Source organism: Aythya marila (assembly GCF_965140915.1).
Source record: "Aythya marila genome assembly, chromosome: 21".
NCBI lineage: Eukaryota > Metazoa > Chordata > Aves > Anseriformes > Anatidae > Aythya > Aythya marila.
Window position 1 is genome coordinate 5,439,588 of NC_139062.1, and position 21,326 is coordinate 5,460,913.

Below are 21,326 nucleotides of genomic sequence, written 5' to 3' on the forward strand. Positions count from 1 at the left end.
GAATATCTTCCTGCCTTTTCTGATCTGTCTTTCTCCTGTAGTCCTTCAGCTTCATTACAGGAGGGCTAGAGCTACTTGATCTAGAATGGCCAGAGTCCCCATGGCAGTGATCCAAAACCACAGTGTGGCTTAAAATGAGCAGGCCGTCTTTATCGCTCAGTATGTTCAATACTTTTATTATAAAGAGATAAAGAAATAGGCAAAACGTGTGAGTTACATAAGCTTTAGTGGGTTAGTGAATTCTGTGTTTTCACAGTGACAGACTTGATATGCATACCTCTGATTTTAAAAAAGAAGTAAATAAAAGTTGCGTAACAAGTTAAAATTTTGCATGGAAAGGAACCATCTCTAGGGACAGCCATATTGTTACCTATGCTCAGCACTATTTTCTTTCTTCCTCAGAAAGCATATACATCATGAAGGCCGATACTGTTATTGTGGGGTCCATTTCAGAAGTGCCTGGTAGCAAGAACTGTGCTGCTAGAGGATGTGAAAGTGATGTTGATATCCAGGAAAACACGGAAGAGGAATTGGCGATGCACTATCCAGAGCAGGAGACAGAGTCTTTTCCAGGGAATGATGTCATGGTTCCTGTGGAAGAGGAGGGAAAGGAATTCCATCACCCCACCACTGCCACTGAAAAGTGATAGCCCACCAAGAAGGTGTGCAGCTACAAAAACACCCAGTGTGACACTAAGCCGAAATCTACAACAAGGGAGGCAAACACATAGTGTCTTAAATAATCTGAAAACTCATGTAAAACACCAAAAAACATTCAGACAAAGAGCACTATAACCTATTTCATCTAACTAATGAGAGGATTATCCAAACTGCTGGCCTTTGTAGATCATATCAAATATTTTCTCTTTCCCTTGCTCTCCCAGTATCATGCTGGAAACAAAGTTGAATCAAAGCTACAAAATTCAGAGGACTTCTGGATGCTAACTCAAATTTCACAGCTTGTTTTCTCTGTGTGAAGGACTGGATCGAAACCTACATTTGATTACTTCTATTAGCTATTAAAATTCTGGCCATAATTCCAAGTTAATCTTGACAACCAGCCACGTTTCACATATTGGTTCTGTTCTTTTACCAACACTTCCAATTTTGACGCAGATTTTGTAACATCCAGTATTTTTTTAAGGTCTCCGCACTTGAATGAAAGTGATGATAATTTCAGTTTTCACTAACAAATAGGACTCTTGCCTTGTGGACTTCATAAGGAAACAGGATCAACAAGCTTGGAAAACAGAATGCAAATAAAACTAGTTGAAGTCCATTGTACTTTAGGCCAATCCTTCTATTTTTGTCACATCTGATTCATGTTTCTAGACTATTTCAAATCGTTAGTAAGCACAGAAAATGGACTCTTCTAATGGAAGCCAAACTAGCTGAACATTTGGTTGTTGAATGAACTATGGGTTTAGGCCAACGTGAAATCTATAAAAGGGGAAATAAGGAAAACTTTTTCTATAAAAAATTAAGGACTGAAAAATAGGCTAGCAATTACTTCTTGTCACATTGTCAGTATCTGCTTGCTTTAGAAAAATTGCTCATAATCATCAGAGTGACACTGAATTGTATATGTTCTTTAAAATAATTCTGTTTGGTTTTGTGGTCAACTGCCTTGTGTTACGCAGTTTCTCAAAGTTCATGCTGCTTGTTTGATAACTGTAAATGTAATAGTGCTGACTATGTTTTTGCACAGGACAGTGGAAAACGAGCAAGATGACAAAGTGTGCCTTAACAGTAAAAAAAGGAACCACAAAAACAATTACTTGCTTTGTAGTTTTACCCTGGACAGAGTACTGTAATAACAGCTGTGCAACTTCAGTGTCTTTTGTCTTAGAAGAAACAAAAGGAACGTAAAGGCGTACAAAACACCTTCCTGAGCAAGACTCCCAGTACAAGTTACCTACTGTTTTATCTGTGACAGTGGCAGTAAGAGATGCTATTCAGGGAGAGAACATAAGCCCAGTTAATATCTGCTGTTTTCATTCCTTGTACTTCTGCAACATCAGCTGTAATTGGATTAAGGCTGTTAAAGAGTTTGTCCCAGCCTTTAGAATTCCTTTTGTTGCCGTTAATTTTTCATACCTCTTCTGAATTTCCTGGTATAATCTTCCTCCACAATCACTCTGTGACAACAGATTACAGATAGTTTCAATTCACCGTGTAAAGTACTTCTACTGTTTTTAAGATGACCTCTATTCAGTGAGTATCACTAGTTCTTGTGTTACAGAATTTAGTGCAATACTTAGTTGCCGTTATAATACTTGATTGTACCCTCCTCAGCATCCAAGCTGAGTTCCTATCTTTTTATATTTCTTGTGTAAGTGATCTGATCCACTGCCTTGGTGATTTTAGCTGACCTCTTCCTTATCTCCTCTAACTTCACTATGTTCTTCTGGAGATCTGGACACCAGAACCATGTACTGCACTTAAGAAGAGGGTATGCCAAGGTTTTAAATGCTGGCAAAATTATATTTTTTATTTTGTTCTTAGCACCTTTGTAGATGATGCCCAGCATATACATGTATGTTTCTCTGGGGTGTGAGGGGTGGGGGCTGTCCTTGCACAGATGATTTCAGAGAACCATCAAGGATGATTCCAAGATCCCTTTTCTGAACCGTAATTGATAGCTACTAATTCAGCATCAAGCAGGCCTGGTTTAGATTATATTTTCCTGAATCGTATCATGGTTTGGTTGGAAGGACTTTCAAGATCATCTAATTCCAACTCCCCTGCCATGGGCAGGGACACCTTCCACTAGATAAGGTTGCCCAGGGCCTCATCCAGCCTGGCTTTGAACACTTCCAGGGCTGGGGCATCCACAGCCTCATGGGCAGCCTCTGCCAGTGCCTTGCCACCCTCACAGTGAAGGTTTTCTTACTTGTATCTAATCTAACCCTACCTTCTTTCAGTTTAAAGCCTTTACCCCTTGTCCCATTGCTACATGCCCTTGTAAAAAATCCTTCTCCAGCTCTCCTGAAGCCCCCTTTAGGCACCAGAAGACCACTGTAAGTTCTTCCCAGAGCCTTCTCTGCTCCAGGCTGAACAGCCCCAGCTCTCTCCATCTGTCTCCGCAGCAGAGTTGCTCCAGCCTCTGATCATCCTCGTGGCCTCCTCTGGGCTTGCTCCAACAGGTCCATGCCCTCCTTGTGCTGAGGGCCCCAGAGATGAACGCAGGGCTCCAGATGGGGTCTCAGAAGGGCAGAGCAGAGAGGGACAATCCCCTCCCTCACCCTTCTGCCCACGCTGCTTTTTGTGCAGCCCAGGATACGGTCGGCTCTCTGGGCTGCAAGTGCAAGTTGCCAGCTGATGTCAAGCTTCTCATCAACCAACAGCCCCAAGTCCATGCACTCAATTCCAGTGTCTGCATCACCAACAAAGATGTTAAAACAGCGCTGGGCATGATGCTGACCCCAAGGAGCACTGCCACTCATCACTGATCTCCACTTGGACACCGAGGCATTGACTGCAACTCTTTGAGTGCGACCATCCAGCCACTTCCTCACCCCTGGAGTTGTCCTTCCATCAAATATACGTCTCCAATTTAGAGACAAGGATGTTGAAAAGTGTTAAATGCTTTGCACATGTCATATGCATTGCAGCCTGTTAAATGTATTATACTTGATATACTTAAGTAACACTGATGACCTTTGAATTAAAAACACCATGGATTTTATCCTGTAGCCACGCTTTTGTGTCTGATCTGTAAATGTTTCATTGCTGTTGATACTTGCAGTACACAGATCAGTTGCAGAAAAAAATCTTTTTGCAGGCGAGCAGTTTGAAAGTGAAGAAGCTATTAGTCAAGTGCAGTTTTTCTCAGGAGCGGAGCAGGTCTGAATTTAAGTCCTCTTAATACCATCCTGGCAGCGTGCAGAAGACAGTAGCGAACGCGGTGCGGTGCAGCATGAACGAACGCTGCGAAACGTAAGTTCCTATTTTGGGGGCTAATAAATAACTAAACCTAAATCAGAGCAGAAATAAGCCCACAGCGCTTGCTGAGGACCTCCCCTAGGATACAGCTTCCAGCTCCGAGGGCGGGGACCGCGGCTTTTTACCCCTGCAGCCCTGTGCGATGCTGAAGCCGGGGGCGGGTGCCCCGGGAACCTCCAGCTCCGCCTCGCCGCCGGCCTCTGTCGGTGCGATGGGGCCGCGCTGGCTGCTGCTCGCCGCCCTCCTGCGAGCCGTGGGCGGCCGGGTGAGTGCAGGGGGCTCCGGGAGGGGCTGCAGAGGGCTTGTGGGGGGCCCCCGGTGCCCGGTCGGGGTCCCCCCGCAATCCTGCGGGCAGGGTAAGGCGCCAGCGGGCGTCTTTTCGCTGTCAAGCTCGGTGCCGTGAGCTAGCTGCCTCCCTCTGCTGCTCAGTTCTTCGGGAGCCTCAGGGCTTTTGGACTTCCTTCCAGCTCGTCCTGCTCCCTTTGGCGAGGTCGATGTTTTTTTTCTGGGTTCCCAAAGGGATGGCTAACTGTTTTTTTCCTGGGTTTTCATTGGAAGTGTGTTGTTTTTTCAGGCTTGTTTGAGGATTTGCAAAGATTGCGAGGGTCCTGGCAAGTGTGGAGTGTATGTCTGTATTTAACACCGTTATTTAAACAGGAAGAGCTTGTTGTGCTCTACTGCATCCCTTAAAAACATTCCTTATTTACATAGAAAAGCCCTTTAATTTACAGCTGAGACCCGATGCGATGCAGCTGTGACTGTTCTATATCTTGCTGAATTACTGAATTCTGTTCTTCAAAGTATCCTGTTACTGTTTAAAGCAAAAAGTTTCATGGGATCTATTTGACTTTGGGTGTATGCTGTGCTGGTGTAATGGGTAGTGTTTTTCTATCTGATTTTAAGGTTTATTGGACTGTGAAGATAAATGTGGAAATAATTCTGAGATGTCCATTTCATTGCTTTTTCATGGGATGTGTGTGTTATTTACATGTTTGTTTAAAAAAGTTTCAGCATCCCTTTTTGCATTGTCCTTGGACTCCTGACAAACCAAACTCCATATATGAATTAGAAAACCAAACCTAGTAGCTTCAAACACATCATCTCTGCCACACCACCACAACAAAAAAGCCTGTTACATCAATTTTTAAAAGTGCTCAGTTAAAGAAAACTTGGTTTAGCTTTGAGGGAGACAAACTGGTAAAGCAATAGCTCTTGAGTGACACACACTTTCTTAATTTTCCTCAGCCTAACTAATCTTAAATATTCTAGCCTAATTCTCCATGCTACTCACAGGAACTGAACGTGTTTTTTGCTATTTTGAAGACCTCAGTCATCAGATATTTTTAATTGAAACTTTCTCAATAGCCTCAACCCTAAATGACTGTCCTTTGCAGAGCGGTGGAGCTGCTGATGTGTGCAGAGGAAGCCATCCTCTGGATGCTGCTGGCTGGTTGTAAAGGAATGCTGCTGGTGTGTGGAAGGTGCACTGAGTTGCAAAAGGATAAATGTAACAGAAGATCTTATGGAAAACCCCTGAAATAAAGGGCTGAAGGCAGACTGCTCAGATGCCATTCTTTTTTATGGTCAAAGCTAAGGAGGCCATGGGTGACCTGCACCTTTCTGTTGTACATATCCTCATGTGTGGTCGTTGCATCAAAGTTCATAGTAACTGCAAGTCTTAACAGGCCACTGCAAAAGGCACGTGTGATACAAGCAATGCCATTCCAAGAAAATTCTCAGGCTTGCAATGTGTTATTCCACTTGCCTTCCCCGTTGTTTGCCTGTGTAACTTTGCTTTCTGCAGGAGAAGTATAGATTTTAAGGCTCATTAGCTCTGACAGTACCTTTAAGTATCAGATCTTGATTTAGTGGCTGATATCTTTTATTAGGGCAATATTTGGGAAAACAGAACAGCTTTTGGGTGCATATGCTTGAAGTTTTGAAACATAAGAGCTGGTATTCTGGAAATATATGGATATTGATGTGTGGATATAACACATGAGATACTGTGTCTTCCTGCAAACTGCCCTGCATCTATAATTTCTGTGTGTTGTGAATAACTTCCATATCCTATACTGTCTACTGCCACCTCGTTTTGGGAAGATGTTCTCATATTATGGTGGTGAGTGGCAGTGAAGTGGAAAATCCCTAACAGTAACCAAAAGATACTATTTTCTCAGGAGGTGGGGAAGGTTGTGGTCATCAATCTGCTTGTGGCTCTGCAAGGACTCCTGGTTTACACAAATAAAGCTGGATGTAATATGGGAGGGCAGTTCATATAATGGACCTTAATCTTAAAACTTCTTTTAAATACCGCTCTAAGATTAGGTTATGCTTTCAGTATTGTTGGTCTAGCCTGATGCCCTGATACAACTCCCACTGATTTTGGTGAGAAATGCTGTTATCTAAGACAACTCTAATCTTCAGCTGAATTCATTCTCTAAATGACCAGTTCAAATATTTTAAATATAATTTTGTTTTTTCCTGTCTTCAGAGATTTGGTGGCTTAGCAAATGATATCTCTGTACCCTGAGACCTTTCCATAACAACAGATTTTTATGTCAGAGTCTTTGGTGACTTCATTGTGGTTTCATTTGCGTAAAGACTGTTATACACCAGATACGGTTCCTGTTCAGACTCCTTTGTTTGACAGCTTGAGTTTGAAGGCAACTGTATGAAAAGGAGACCAATAAAAGAAATGTGACAGGATTAAAATATGTGATTAAATCTCTTTGTTTTAAATTACTTCTTTGAGTGAAACTGAAAAGTATATGAATATATATATATATATATATATGCAATTAGCTTGTTTTACTTCCAGCATTGAAATTACTTAAGTTAATTATAGATGAAGTCCAAGAACTCAGGGACAAACTATAAGGCAGGAAGTAAAACAAATTATTTTATTCTAATTAGTATTAAGCATATAGAGAATGCATTACATTAGCACATGCTGGGAGAAGTTGACAGTTGGACTTGCCTTTGTGGGAGGGTGCTGGCCTCAGGCCCTTTCCCTTCGCTTGAACTGCTCCACACAGCACAGATACAGCTTCAGGCCTGAAAGCCACACGACAGTTATGTACTCTGCTAGTTTTATCTCTTGGTAGGTAGGAAATAGGGAATCTTGGAAACAACCGTACATACATAATGAGAAGAATCTATTCTAGCCTCTCAGTTGGTGTGGAGGCTGCTTTTAATCCACTCCCCTCCAGTGACAAATTAGGTCACTTATCTACTGGATGTCAGTAGCACAGATGGGAAAATGAGACAAAAAGTGCAGGGACCCTTGGAGAGAGGATCTTGAGTAATCGACTTACTGCACGTAACTTCTGTTGGTAACTTACTGCACGTAACTTCTGTTGGTAACTTACTGCACGTAACTTCTGTTGGTAACTTATTGCTTAAAACAGAGATTGCAAAAAATCTCCTGAGTGAGCAGTGTAGTTAAGGGCAAGCACAGAGTTTACTCATTTCTGCTTTGAGTGATTAGGGATTACTCATCCTTCTTATGCAGATATTCCAGCACAAGAGCCAAGTGCTAAGATATGTTGCCTAATTTGATTGATTTGCATAGAAATAGACATGTTTAATAACGTCTGTACCTCTGCTGCTGGATAGATGAAGCATTTTGCCTTCTACTTGCACTGGTCAAATGAAATTATTTTAATCATTTAATGAACCCCTTCCAAATTGTTCATTTTGTCTGTGTAAATATCTTAAGTCTGTTGCTATTAGACACTGCTGCCAATTCTGAGAAATGCTAAGGCTATGATGTAAAAGATGCAGCACCAGCTTAACTTCCTTCATGCTTATCTCCTTGCAGAACAGAATCACAGTTAAAGCGGAAGACAAAATATGGGTATGAGAGATACAAACAGTAATAAGCCATAAAGATTGTGGGATAGAATCAGGTCCCTTTACTCATCGGTCTTTCAGACCGAAGTAGCTAATGGGTATGGATGCCAGAGAATTTCATTTTGAGCAGCAAATATTGCACAGCCCAACTCACAGCCTGAAACTGGGGAGATGCCTAGAAAAGGTGGGGTCTTCTGGTAGCCAAGAAAGCTAGGAGAAATTTACACCTGGAAAGAGGCCTACACTTGCACTGACAGAGTAGGGGATTTGTCTACTGACTTTGACAGGTTTGGTTAAATGAGCTTACATGGGAATTAACTACTGAAATTACTGGATTTGCTCCAGAACAAGCCAAGTTGAGCTCATGCATGTATATAAATTTGATTTAGGTGAGTCTTTTTTGGTTTCCCATAATGTTCTTTAAGGCTACTTGACAAGAAATTGTCAGTTGTATGTTGTTGAGAGGCACAACTCATCAGATAAACTTTCAGGGAGATTTTATCGGTCAGAGATATCCTTTCAAGTACAACTTAAGAGAAACAGATGTGAACCCATCAACCAGTAGGTTTTCCTGTGTCATTAACTCACAAGGCAGTGTTTATAACAGACAATGCAGAGGATGAGATAAGAACACTTTTTTTTCTCTTTTTTTTTTTTTTTTTGCCAGGAAGCCTCAGCAGCAGCAGGATAATTTGTGATGTGGTTTTTGTATTTCTTTCCTTTTTTTTTTTTTTTTTTTTTCCCTGTCTGTGTGTTTTCACTGGAGTTTTACTATTTAAAATGACTCTCAAGTGCTTGTGTTGATGAAGGTGATCATAGTGATGGCAAAAACACAACTACAGCACTTTGACTTCTCTTAATAAACACTTTGATCTTTTGTCTCTTAATAAACAAGAAAAGATCTAAAATTAAAAATAGTATTGATGAGAGCAGAACTGTTTTCTTCTCCTTTGTTAGAGTTTAGTGTCAGCTTACACTTACAAATAATGTGGTTCCTCTACTACTTGTTGCCTGTTACCAAGTTCAGCATTAACAGTTATCGCTGAACCTAGAAGGTATTGAAGAGACTCATTTTTCTTTTTTTGACTCATGATTATTAATCTCATTGATCACGATGAAACTGATAATGTTGAAGCCAGCCTCCTGTTTCTGCTTCAAAGTCTTCAATCTTTATGCAAACCCCCTTTAAATAAGCTTTCTTAACTGAAACGCAAAACTGGAGGCCAAAGTATTTTTTGGAGATGTATGTGGCTGCAGCCTGGTTCCTGCAAAACAGTCTTTCTTCTCATCAGAAGGCAAACAACAGTATTTGAAGGATGCAGCTTGCGCTCAGCAGGTGTTTCTAACTTCAGCTGCTCTGCTGTTTAAGGAGATTTTTAAAAAAATAAATGTTTGGTGTCATTCTTCCCCACCCCATCATGGTTTCTAGCTTGCTGAAAAGGTCTTTTCTAGTTTCTTCATCACTTCGCAACTGGTCAGTTTCTTGTTAATCTGTGAGCAAATTGGGCAAGTACTGGCGAAACCCGTCCCGTCTTTCTGGTTTTGAGTCTTCAACTCAACTGACTCAACAGAATAGATCAGAATTGTCCTGGTTTCTGGTCAGTGCTACCAGTGTTCACAGTGGTTTAAATAGGAGTGGTGAAATTTCTACTTCAATAGTTTGGTTTCCTTTTTCCTGGAATGGGTATTCAATCTTAAGAAGGCCTGTCTCTGCCTTCACATTCCCAGGAAAGGCTCCTTCTGACAGTGACTATTGAATAGATGTATCAGCCTGTTCCTCATATACAGATAGATAAGAGGCAAAATATTTCCACAAACTGCATAAGAAAATGTGGATTCCCTTAAAGCAGTTGTTGAAACTGGGAATTGTTAGTCCACTTTGTCAGTAATGTGAAGATATAATAGGTAATCAACATGTTTTCTCAGTAAGGAGGAAGGATATTTTCATTACTGGCCTCCAAATGGCTGGTTCCTGTTTTGATTTCTCTTTTTAATATTTTTTTTAAGTACTTCTCTAAATGTGTGTAGATTATACATGGAACAATCTCCTCAGACTACAGACAATTGAGCAGTGTCACAGGCTCTTTGAACACCTTCTTTCTGATCTGGCAGGAAACTCCTACGCTTATACTAACGTTAGATTTTTTCTTTTATTCAGTGAGTATGTATTTCCTTTTGAAAAGAGATGGCACTTCCTCAAATATTTTGACACTTGTTCATTGAAGTCATTGATACAGATCTATATGAGCTGAAAATTAGGTACAGTGTATTTTATGACTGCTACGTATGCATTTAAACTGCCATGAGAGAGGTTTTTTATTACTCTTTTTTAAAGACTTGTAGCCAGTTGCTCCTTTTCAGAAGAAAATGTGCTTTTTTTTCAGAGACGTTTTCAAAACATCAAGACCTTTCTCGTTTAAAAAGGGAATCACAAAGTGTTTGAAATTATAAAAGCTTTATTTTTATTTTTTATTTTTCCTCTTTCCTTTGGTCAAACAGCTTTAAGGGGTACAGGTTCTTTCACTGAAGGGACGGATTATTTTGCCTGGATATTGCATGGGTGTAAGTGAGGGCACAATCAACATTGTGCCCTCAACACAATCAACACAATCAATATTGTGCACAATCAACATTGAGCACAATAGAAGATTCAGTTTAGCATCATGTGTCCTTTACACCCACTGATGAAAACAGAAAGATTCCTTCAAGCATTGCAGTATTGCTAGACCCACAGCTCCCTTCTCCACCAGGTTGGGAGGCCTGGGGAATATAACAAGAGGTAAAGTCAATCTTTTAGTTGGCTCTAAATGTGTATAGGAAATAGATCTATGACTAATCACATAGCCACTTTGCAGACAGTGGTTCTCCCTGGAAACCTAAAGGTAAGAATTTAGGTTTCACTCTGGTGTTTTCTCAGAGGTTGCTTAAGTCATGCCAATGAAGAACAGGTACGTAGCCCTTTGTTTTAGGGGATTCAATAGTGACCAAGTATGCTGCTAATCCCATAGTTCCATTGCATTGTTTTGAACATAAAACCTGGAGAAATTACTTTGTTCATTGTGACGGATTGAAAGCAGATCTTTGAAAAACAGATGAACTGCTAAATGGTCTCAGGTAGGTCACAAGCTGCATGCTCTTCTGTTTTTTGGTCTCTGCTGCTTTCTAGTTCATCAGGCCTACCTGATCAGAAAGGAAGGGGTTATAAGTGCACTGATCTTTAAGTGTTTGTCTCTTTTGACTCTCTGCTATAGGGTCAGGATGGATTTGTGACTCATGGTTTTTCTCCAATTTTTCCTAGGATTATTCATTGCCTTATACGCCACAGTTTGCACAATGCAGAGACCCCAGAACTGAATTCTATGAAGAAAGACTTAACAAATGTTGCAGCCAGTGCCCTCCAGGTAGCTTATAATTTAAACTGTTACTTTACACAACCAAATTCAGACAATTTTCAGATGAGTATAGTACATGTTGGTTATTGAAGAGCATTGATTTTTTACTTTTACTATGGGCTCTTAGCTGGAAGACAATAAAGTACTCTGTCTGTAAAAATATCTGAAGAAGAGACATATTGTTCATCAGAACTGGAGTTGTGTTACAAGTTTAACTTGGCTGGGGCTTATCAGGAGGACCATGTAGGCTGCTGAGCTCTTGTAAGCACAGCTTTACGTGGTGTTTTGATAAAAGCATTTTTAAATGAACAGTTGGTTTTAAAAAAAGAAAGAAGAGCGACAGCTAACTAATGAAATTACAAATACGAAACATCATTGCAGACCCAAGCCCACAGATATATTGTAAAACTGCCATTTTACAAGGTATAGCTTAATTTCTGTACTTTGACGTATGACTTATATAAGGGGCTCGCTGCTGGGCAGGTTAATCGCTAATTGCTCATTAAGGGAGTATTGTTGTCTTTTACTGTAAATCAGACACTGCAGACCACTATCAGAGACCATGTACAAGACCACAGAAACTGTCTGCTTTGAGGTTATGTCACTCCAGTGATAATTATTAATATTACATTATATATAATACAAATACTTTAATTATTATGATAATTATTTAAAATTTACCTTCTGTTAGCAAAAGTTCATTGCAGAAAAGAGGGAGAGTGGAGAGAATTTTTTTTTTTTTTAGAGCATCGTAATGCCATTTGTATATTTTAATAGTAGAATTTTTGCAACAAATTGGCATTATAGAATTACATTAGACACAGAAGAAAAAATGTCTTTGTCTCACAACATGCTGAGCAAACAGAATTTGTCTCCATAAGTGCTGAGTTCCTGTCAGAGAGATCCGGAAGTTTATGCAGGAAATTAGTATTTGCTGAACTAGACACAGTTGTTTGAATTAACTGTAAGTGTCTAGATAGATCTGTCAAGTTTCATTTGTTAAAAACATAGTAGAGGAAATATGACAATTTGTAATTAAAATTATTTTTTACCGTAATTTATCAAAGATTGGAGCTTAAATCATTAGCAGGATGTGGGAGGTGGATTTTTAGCTTCAAGTAAATACATGCAAAACTGTCTTGGGAAATAATTTCCATGGCTCGCCTCCAGGGCTACTTCTTTTGGAAAACATTCTCCAAGCAGTTCCAGAGATTTTTCTTAATTATGTCCCCTTCCAAGCATATCTTCCAGGATACTTCTGTACAGGATATGAGGCATTGACTTTTATCTTCTTCCTGCTTTCATGAAAGGAGGAAATGGCAACTGAAGTGTTTTTCTTTCTCCAGAGAGGATATGTTGGAGCTCATGTTTACTTAGTGCCAACACTGCACTAAACTCTGGTTTTGGTGAGAAGCATTGGTGGAAAGAGGAGTAGCAGGTAGTTACTGGAAAAAGCACTAAAACCTGACTGTTCACCTCATAGTGTTCCTGGAGAAACTACCTTTACCAGCTTTTGATACTGTTTGTAGTGCCAGTAGCTTCAGAAATTCATTGCTTTGATGTGTTAAGACTGGCTGATGATATTAGGACTGACTGAAAATGTGAAGGAAGAAGAGTGAGCATTTCTAAAGAGCTACAGCTCATGTCCTTTCAGTATTGACTAGTGCTAAAGTTCTAATTCAGCTCTGCTTACTGTGTCACTTTATTTCACCTTCTTCATTTGCTGCTGTTAACAACAGCAAAGGCAACACCCAAATTAGAATCATCAATGTTGGAAAAGCCCTCCAAGATCATGCGGTCCAACTATCTCCCTACCACCAATGTCACCCACTAAACCATGTCCCCAGGCACCACATCCAACCTTTCCTTGAACACCCCCAAGTGATGGTGATGCCACCACCTCTCTGGGCAACCCATTCCCATGCCTGACCATTTTTTTCTGTGAAGAAATGTCTCCTAATTTCCAACCTAAACCTTCCCTGGCGCAACTTGAGGCCATTCCCTCTAGTCTTATCACTAGTTATCTACCCCCAGATCCCCACAACTTCCTTACAGCTACCTGAAAGGAAGTACACCATTTTAGCAGGTGCCTGACTTTCAGCATGAAACACGATCCTGTGTGTTTCACCACAAAACATAGGGTAAAAATCTTAGTTTTATGTACCATGTTAGCTGCATCTAAATATATGCTGAAGTGTTTTGTTGAGGACTGAGGCCGTCTTGTTTTGAAGATGGTTGGAATCCACTGATCAGGCATGAATAATATAAAAGAAGTCAGAGTTTCCCTGTGTATATATGCAGTCCCCCTTTAAAGCAGTACTTTCTTGGTATGCATTACCAACCTGATAGTGATGATGAAGGGAAAATGTTTCTATGGCTGAGAAAGAGACTTACTTTACTCAGCCCTTAGTGATCTTTTCCAATGAGATGCTTTCACTGTTTGTTTGTTTTCTATAGGTCAGTATAAGACAGAGAGCTGCAGTCACAGTGTGGACACCAAGTGCAGTCCTTGTATACCTAACACATATACCGCCATCTGGAATCGGTCTCCTCAGTGCTTTGCTTGCTCACCACCCTGCAGGAAAGGTAGGCTTGAATTATGAAAAAGACATTTGTCTTTGACTGCCTGCTCAAAGAGATGGCTTGGTTTAAATTTGACTTTTCTCCTAGGAAAACTCTTAAATAATGTTTGTTTAGGACTTGTATAATTCCATTCTTATGCATTTGCTATTTGTAAAATTTTGAAAAAAACAAAAAACAGGGTATAGACTTGTAAGGACCCCTTCCCTCTTTCTTTATAAGCCCTAAAAATGTGATGCCAGTCTTATATTCTTGGAAGGTAAGGTGCTACATTAATAAAATATATACAAATGTCATAAGTAGAGATGAGCACAGGTAACACAAATGTGCATATTTACGGTTATGGTACTATATACTGTACCTGCAGCTGCAAGTAGAGTTTCAAGTGTGAATTCCACAAATGCAAATTTCGAATCTCCTACAGAGACAGACAAAACTCTTCTGAAAATGTAGATGTTGAGGCACATAATGTATTTGCGTTATGAAGTTATACTAGCCTGAAACTGCAAAATTGTCTTTAGTCTGTGGTATGCAAACATCACCTCATATTCACTTGACATATTGCAGACTTTGATTTTAAGTGTTTCTAATATTATCTTGTTTTATTCTTGTTTTAAAAACAGGATTTGTACAGAATCAAACATGCACTAATTCACAGGACAGAATCTGTATTTGCCCACGCAATGAGTACTGTATTTCAAAAATATACCAGAACTGCCAGATATGTAGAGTGCATAAAAAATGTGGAAAAGGTTACAGAGTTTTCAAACAAGGTAATTTAATTCTCAACTCTCAGAATCGACACACAAAATAGATCTAGTGTATGAAGATGGTTATTTATTGCTTAAATAGTTCGTTGATACTTTTGAATCTGCTTCCAACTTGTTAAGTTACATTTGGTAAAATACATTGCTTATTGTCTTTTAATTCGCTATAGTTTTGCATTCTTTTTAGTGCAAGAATTATCATAGCACATAGACAGTAAAGACACCAACAATATTCTCAAGAGGCGTATCCAAAGGAAGAGAATTCTGCAATCTTTTATTGCCATATACCATAAAACTCCCCAATCCAACTTAATGTGCTTTTGTTTTGCTCTGCTGTGTGATTTCTTCCATACATGTCAGATTCAGGACCACATGTTTCCTGTTTAAATCCTTGAAGCAGGGCATCCGGTTGAATTTTGCTTACAGTAAGTAATGAAGATTCTATGCTGCCCAGCAGAGTGAATCTCTAGTAGATGATAAAATTCAGATGATAAATAATATCCAATGAGGTGGAACACTGAATATCATTAAGAAATTAAGAATCACTTAAAAAGATACAGAGCTCCAACAGAATTCAATAGGTGATCAGCCTCTTAGGGACCAGTGAAAAAATCTCCATTTTGTCTGTAGTGCCACATTTTAATGTTTTGGTAGGTTTTAACCTTGACGATCAAGGGTACCAAAGTAACGGTTAATTAATCTTCTGATTTGTGTGTGGGTGGAATGTTTCAAATTAATCTCTCCCACAACAGTCAGACTGTATTTTGTATACCGCCCCTGTATCACTTTCAGGATCTGTACCACAATTTGATTATTCATTTTTGTTTTTCACTATATGACTAACTGGAGTTCTCTTTCTTTAAAGGAACGGATAGCACAGATACAGAATGTAAACCTTGTCCTCCTGGCACTTTTTCAGATGAGGAATCTTATAATACCAACTGTACACCACACACAGTGTAAGCCAGAGTTTCTGTCAAATAGCAGTCTTTATCTGTATACAGGGTTGCTTTCTTTTCTAACTTCTCTTTTTGTTTCTTGCAGTTGTAAATCAGTGGCTGTTCCAGGAAACAGCATGAACGACACTGTTTGCCATGACTCAGGAAGAGCAGATGCCACAGTTCTGCCTCACACTGCTGTAAACGTGCTCCCAATCCAAAGTTCAACTTCCAACAAACCTGACGTAATAACTCGACCTGTCATGCTAAACTCTGTACCCGACATGTCTCACATCATCGGTGAGCTATTAACTCATTTAAAGTCACTTCTGTTTGGCTAGGAAGCAAGATTATCTGTAGTTGACAGCTTCTTTCCAAAACCAATTACCCGTACTTAAACAGAACCTCACAACAGCTGAGTTAATTCAATGACACTGCTTGTCCTGTGTTGCATAATATTTACCTGTACATCTGCCCTGCTCACTGCATTCCACGTTGTCTTAGGTTCTGGGCTGAGGCAAGCTTGACTTCATAAACCTCCTGGAAAGAGGTCTTTGGAGACTTCTGGCAGCCTTTTCCAAGAAAGAGAATCCTTATAGCATTCACAAGTGTGGACATATTCTCTCCTGTTCATAGTCTATCCAGAAGGCATGTATATTTAGGAGTATTCAGGACTGCCTGGCCTTGTATTTTATGAACTGCTCTTAGGCTGGTGAGATGCCTTTTGTGACTGAGGCCAAAAGTCTGTCCTCAGTTTTTGGAACAGGAAAGTTCAATTTTATTTTGGTGGAGTCTGAAAATGAGACTTTGGTATTCAACAATGGAGGCCTCAAATAAGAATTTCAGACATATCTGGTACTTATAAATTTAGTTGTTATAACCATGGAAAGAAACTACAAAACTGATTCTTTCTAATCTTATCCCTTGACAGACTGACCTGCTAAATTACTTACCTGTTTTTTGTTGTTGTTGTTTTCATTTTTTTTAATTGTTATTACTCTTTTATTTTCAGGATCAGTAACAGGGCCATTGTTATTGGTCCTGTTAATCACTGTTTTGGGATACTGTTTAATCTCAAAAAAAAAAGGTAAGATTCATGAAGCAAAACCAAACAGTTCTTGTAAGTATTGTCACCTCATTTTCTACTAATTTGAGCCTAGTATTTGACTGATGTCTTAGAAGGTGCTAGCTGGCTCTGAAGCTTTTCTTGTTGCTGCTTATGGATGAAGGATCACCAATATGTAGATTCATTGACATCTAATAATATATAAGTTCATTTATATTTTTTTTCAAGGGGAGAAGGCAATGCTTTACAGATTCCTGCTTGACTCGCTGGCAGCCTTATAGCATCATGAAACTCTGAGGAACTTTTGACACCATTCCTCTGTTACATTGGGGGGTGAAATTTGGCCAAATGATTCAAAAGTCAAAAGGAGAGAGACTACCAGAAACCTCATGCAAAGCAGCTTGATCACATAAGCTTTGCAGGCACAGAAAATCAGAATTAAAAAATATACCAGGAATTCCACGTGTATTTAGAGTAAAAATGTCTTTATTAAATCACAAGGTGAATTTCAGCTTAATACAGGGTTAAACAAAGGCAAATATCCCCTTGAAATCTCTCTTGTTCCTTAGATTTTAGACAGCTTTCTAAACATGCAACGTGTCAGGGGAGTTGGACAACTGTGGAAACAGTTATGCTCCTGATGGAGCTTGTTAAGTGTTTTGTGCTTCACTTAAATATTATGCATTATCAAATATTATAGTTATCATTAAACAGTCACAACCATAGTTTATTGTTACCTATACCTTTTGTCAATTACCCTATACTAGAAAAAATATTAATTTATGCAGAGGGTTCTCTTTGCTCACTGGCAAAATTCAAGGTAGCTTACAAACTTAACACGGTATAACTTTCAACATTTAAAATCACATGTACTAAACATGCATTTGGAGTTCACTCCAGGAACAGACTAGCTGAAAGAGAAACTCAGGCTAGCTGGAAGTGCAGCTTTTGCAACTGAAACAAATTTTGATCCTAATGAACCATCTTTCCTCATTTGCAGCCCTTGCATACTTGCCACCAACTAGAGAAGCAGATGCGGTGAGTGTCACTCATTTCTTTCCATCTTCTCCACTTTAACATAGAATCATGGAATTTTATCTAATTACATGTATTAAAAAAAACACACAGCAGAAAGACGACTGGAGTGAGAAAGGGGTGGTTTGAACCCCAAGCTTAGAGTGTAAGATGTACTTTTTATAATCGATGATGCTCATTTTGTTGAATGCCTAATGAGCTAGTAGGAGTCTTACTTACAGTCATCTCTACACAAATGGGGATTATTGGTGGTTTCTGTAGCTGCCCAAGTACTGACCAGTTCTTTGCTAGTGTTCGTTAAAAAGATAATTAATGTTTTGCAGTTTTCTGCAACTGTTTCAGCCTTTTTCCCCTTCAGAGAAGCAGTGTGACAAAAAGATAAGAAATACAGGATCGCAAAGCTCCAGCAGCTGTCAACAGGAGGAGCAGCATCTCTTGGAAACTCCTGGGTCAAGTAGTAGCTCCCTGAATAATCCAGCTGGGTCTGCAAGAGTCAGTGTAACAGATAACAAGAACAATGAAAAGAAAGAAACAGAAAGATTGCCACAGCAATATTCAGCTGCAGAAGGTTGTAAGCTTCACAGTTGTGGAGACAGACACAACTCTGCAAGTTCAGGTAAGAGTCTTTCAAAGAATCTATATAGGAATGTTCCAGAACCTCTTGAAATTTGATTGTCAGTTATGAGTCTTTTTAGAAGTTTATATGAGAGGATAAAACATTATGCTGAACATGGCTTCAGCAGAGAGAGCATTTGGCTTCAGCAGAGAGAGTATTTAGTAAGGTTTGAAAAGAGAAAGTGATTGTTTTAAGTTGTTGGCCTGGTATAGTAGAGATCATGCTCAATGGAGGAAAAAGTTATTTGCAGATTAGGGGATCAGAGTGATGGTATCTGTAAGTGGGACAAATGGACAAAGGGAGCAGTAAGAAATTAACATTGTCTAAAGCATTCAAAATGGAAACAAATGGATAGGGGTTTGGCTGGGATCCAGAGCTCTGTATTAATTTTTACAGCTTCTTTATCACTGGGATAATACTTAGATTTTATGGTACCATCAAAAAACTAAAAGGTTGTAGACCCAGTTTACCTAAATTAAGTGAAGCAAGAAGGTATTTAGTATCTACTTTAACTTTTAAGTCAAAGAACCAGATAAAAAAAAATCCAACTGTCCTGTTCTGCGCTGCATTCTTTCATGCTTAATCTGATTTTTTGCTCTTCAACAGAACACTCTGGTAACGGAGGAACGCAGGTGAATGTGACTTGTATTGTTAAAGTATGTAATCCAGATTGCAGTTCCCAGTTCCCAGAACAGGCTAGTCCAACTAGCATGGATTATGGAAACATTCGTTATTATTCTCCAACCGGGGAAGAAATTCCCCTTTCAAAAGAAGAAAACTCCATGAAAAAAGAAACAGAAATTCACATCTCAGTGGAAGCCAAAGACAATTTACCTCAGGACTTACTTCCTGAAGAAAAGAAGTTTCCTCTGGGTGTTCAAGATGTGGGGATGAAAACTGTTTAAAGGAGATAACAGATCATACACTGATTGACTGATAAATTCATCAGATAACTCCTTATCTTCTAAAATAAACATGTTAAATGTAGCATTCCTACAGAGACTTGAAATCTTATCTGAGTATAGACATTTATTTTTTGAAGTTTTTAATCTCTTCTTTGGCAGCTTTGAGAGTTGAAGGATCACCATTGCAGCTTTGAAAAAGTTACGACTTTTAATGCTTTATCTTTTACACTGAACGGCCTTCCTTCTGTGATACCCTGAAGAAACCTTTGCTAGCTTTGAAAATAAATGTTTTTCTAACTATATGCCATTTACTTTTCTTCTGAAACTTCTTGTGATGATAATTTGGGATCAGGTTTGCCACATGTCGAGAACATGACTGAACACCACTTCTGAGTGACTGGATTAAAATTATCAGTCATACAATGCCAGTGAATTATCCATGTGATTTTAGTTTTAAAACTGTGTTCAATTTCCCATCCCATATTTTCAAGGATTTGCTTTTCTCCAGCCTCCTGCATATTTATTATTGTAGTTTGCTTTCTCTCCTTATTGGACCAAACTTTTCAAATCAACCTTACATATATCAAGGAGTGGAATCTTTTACAGGAGCTTTTTTTTTTTTTTTTTTTTTCCTAGATTATAACTATTACGTCTAAATAATAGCATTATTTCATTAGCTGTACATAGTTCATTTTATTTTAGAAAGGAAAATGTAGATTAAATAGTTATTTTCTTCAAGTAGAAAACAATTTTTTGTAATTGACAGCTCTAAAATTTGTCATGTTTGTGTCCTGGCTGATTTAATATGGTTCCCTTTTTTGAGGTTTTCGAGGCTAACCATGAACCCAAAATATTATTCTCTACATTCCAGTGGATATTAGAGAAGATCCAGATGAATATGCGGGCCAGGCAGCTCACCTCCACTGATCTCATGAAAATGACGCTCTCTTGATGATTGCATAACTTAATCTGTAAAAAGTGGAATTGACTCAGACCTCAGAACCAGAAAATCCTGTTGTCCTCCATGTTTTGCTCAATGCTGAAGATCCATCCATGTCTTACAGAAAATTAGTAGAATAGCATTTATTCTACAGCTACAGAAAAAAAGTCAGACTTTTAAAAATACATATTTTAAACTTACAAAAAAAATGAGATTTATTAATATTATTTCTAGACGTGGAAACTGACAAAAAGGTGTTTAATTCTACTGTGATTTTATGAAGAAACTTTTTACAACTGTATATTAAACTTTTACTTGAGGGTCATTTTCAGAAAAGACTGTGAAACTGGAAACACTGAAACTAGTGCAAAATTAGGATGTAGAAAAAAAGTTTTATATAATATTTTGAACCTCTTCTGTTGAACAGAGTATTTTAATAGCTTGCTCATCAGCTCCCAGTATTGGGACCACATGGAAGAAGCAGCAGCAGCTTTTTGAAGAAGTTTTAAAAATGTTTAAAAAAGAGGATCCAGTTATGGTATTTAATTTACTGTGTTTTCAAATTATGGAGGAGTGTGACAGAAGGGAAATCTAAGTTTTACAGGGAAGTATGAAATGTGCTTGTATTTGTTAATTAAAAAAAGACTATTTTTATACTTGTATCTTCATAGTTCCTACCTCTCTCCTAAACAGAATTCTAATTTTTAGAGTGGGTTGTTTCATTCCACAGGCTAAACCATGGCATTCAAAACAATTTTATTTCTTACTGTTACTGCCTAATTAAAAGAGAATTTATCCACTGCAGTCTCATCTCCCATTGTTTGTGCATAGGCACTCTGGAGAGGATTTTATATGCAAGTATCACTGTTCTATTCAGACTTGATGAATAGACATAATCTTGACCTCCTGTCTGTCCCAATGGACCTTTAATGCTTTTAAGAGCCAAACAGGTTGTTTATTGTGACTTGCTTCACATTGTAGTTTCTGTAACTGGCCCATAGTGTTGGTGGAATAGTTGAAGTGTTTGGGCCTGATATCCACTTCTGGTGCATATACTGTGTTATGAACCTGTTAATCTCACTGCAAAGTCAGTCATGGGTTTGTTATGTGTGTCTGCAGCAACAGAATTATGACATTATTGTGGAGTTGAGGAGTGAAGAGGGGAAGCATGCTGTAAGTGCTGTACCTGTGAGCATCATTTTGCTCAGAGCATCTTCTTTCAGCCTTATTTCCTTAGGAAAACAAATTAATTAAAATAAATTTAATAAATTTATTTAAAAATATTTT

General features: G+C 38.8%; 2 protein-coding genes across 4 annotated transcripts in view; both read left to right on the forward strand.

Moving 5' to 3' along the window:
• The window catches only part of TNFRSF8 (TNF receptor superfamily member 8), a 31,396-nt gene extending 27,724 nt beyond the window's left edge, over positions 1-3,672 (forward strand). For all 3 annotated transcript variants that reach the window (XM_082777040.1, XM_082777039.1, XM_082777041.1), the window contains one exon: positions 403-3,672. In XM_082777040.1, the coding sequence (XP_082633166.1) occupies positions 403-647 (245 nt within the window). In that variant the 3' untranslated portion in view covers positions 648-3,672. The remainder of the gene's footprint in view (positions 1-402) is intronic.
• A 448-nt stretch (positions 3,673-4,120) lies between these two features.
• LOC309886328 (tumor necrosis factor receptor superfamily member 1B-like) lies at positions 4,121-19,701 on the forward strand. The gene is made up of 10 exons (XM_082777125.1): positions 4,121-4,210; positions 11,099-11,201; positions 13,650-13,778; positions 14,396-14,545; positions 15,405-15,498; positions 15,584-15,777; positions 16,490-16,564; positions 17,544-17,581; positions 17,921-18,194; positions 18,801-19,701. Exons 1-10 carry the CDS (start codon positions 4,157-4,159, stop codon positions 19,097-19,099), a joined length of 1,410 nt encoding a protein of 469 aa, XP_082633251.1. The 5' UTR covers positions 4,121-4,156; the 3' UTR covers positions 19,100-19,701.
• Positions 19,702-21,326: the final 1,625 nt, after the last annotated feature.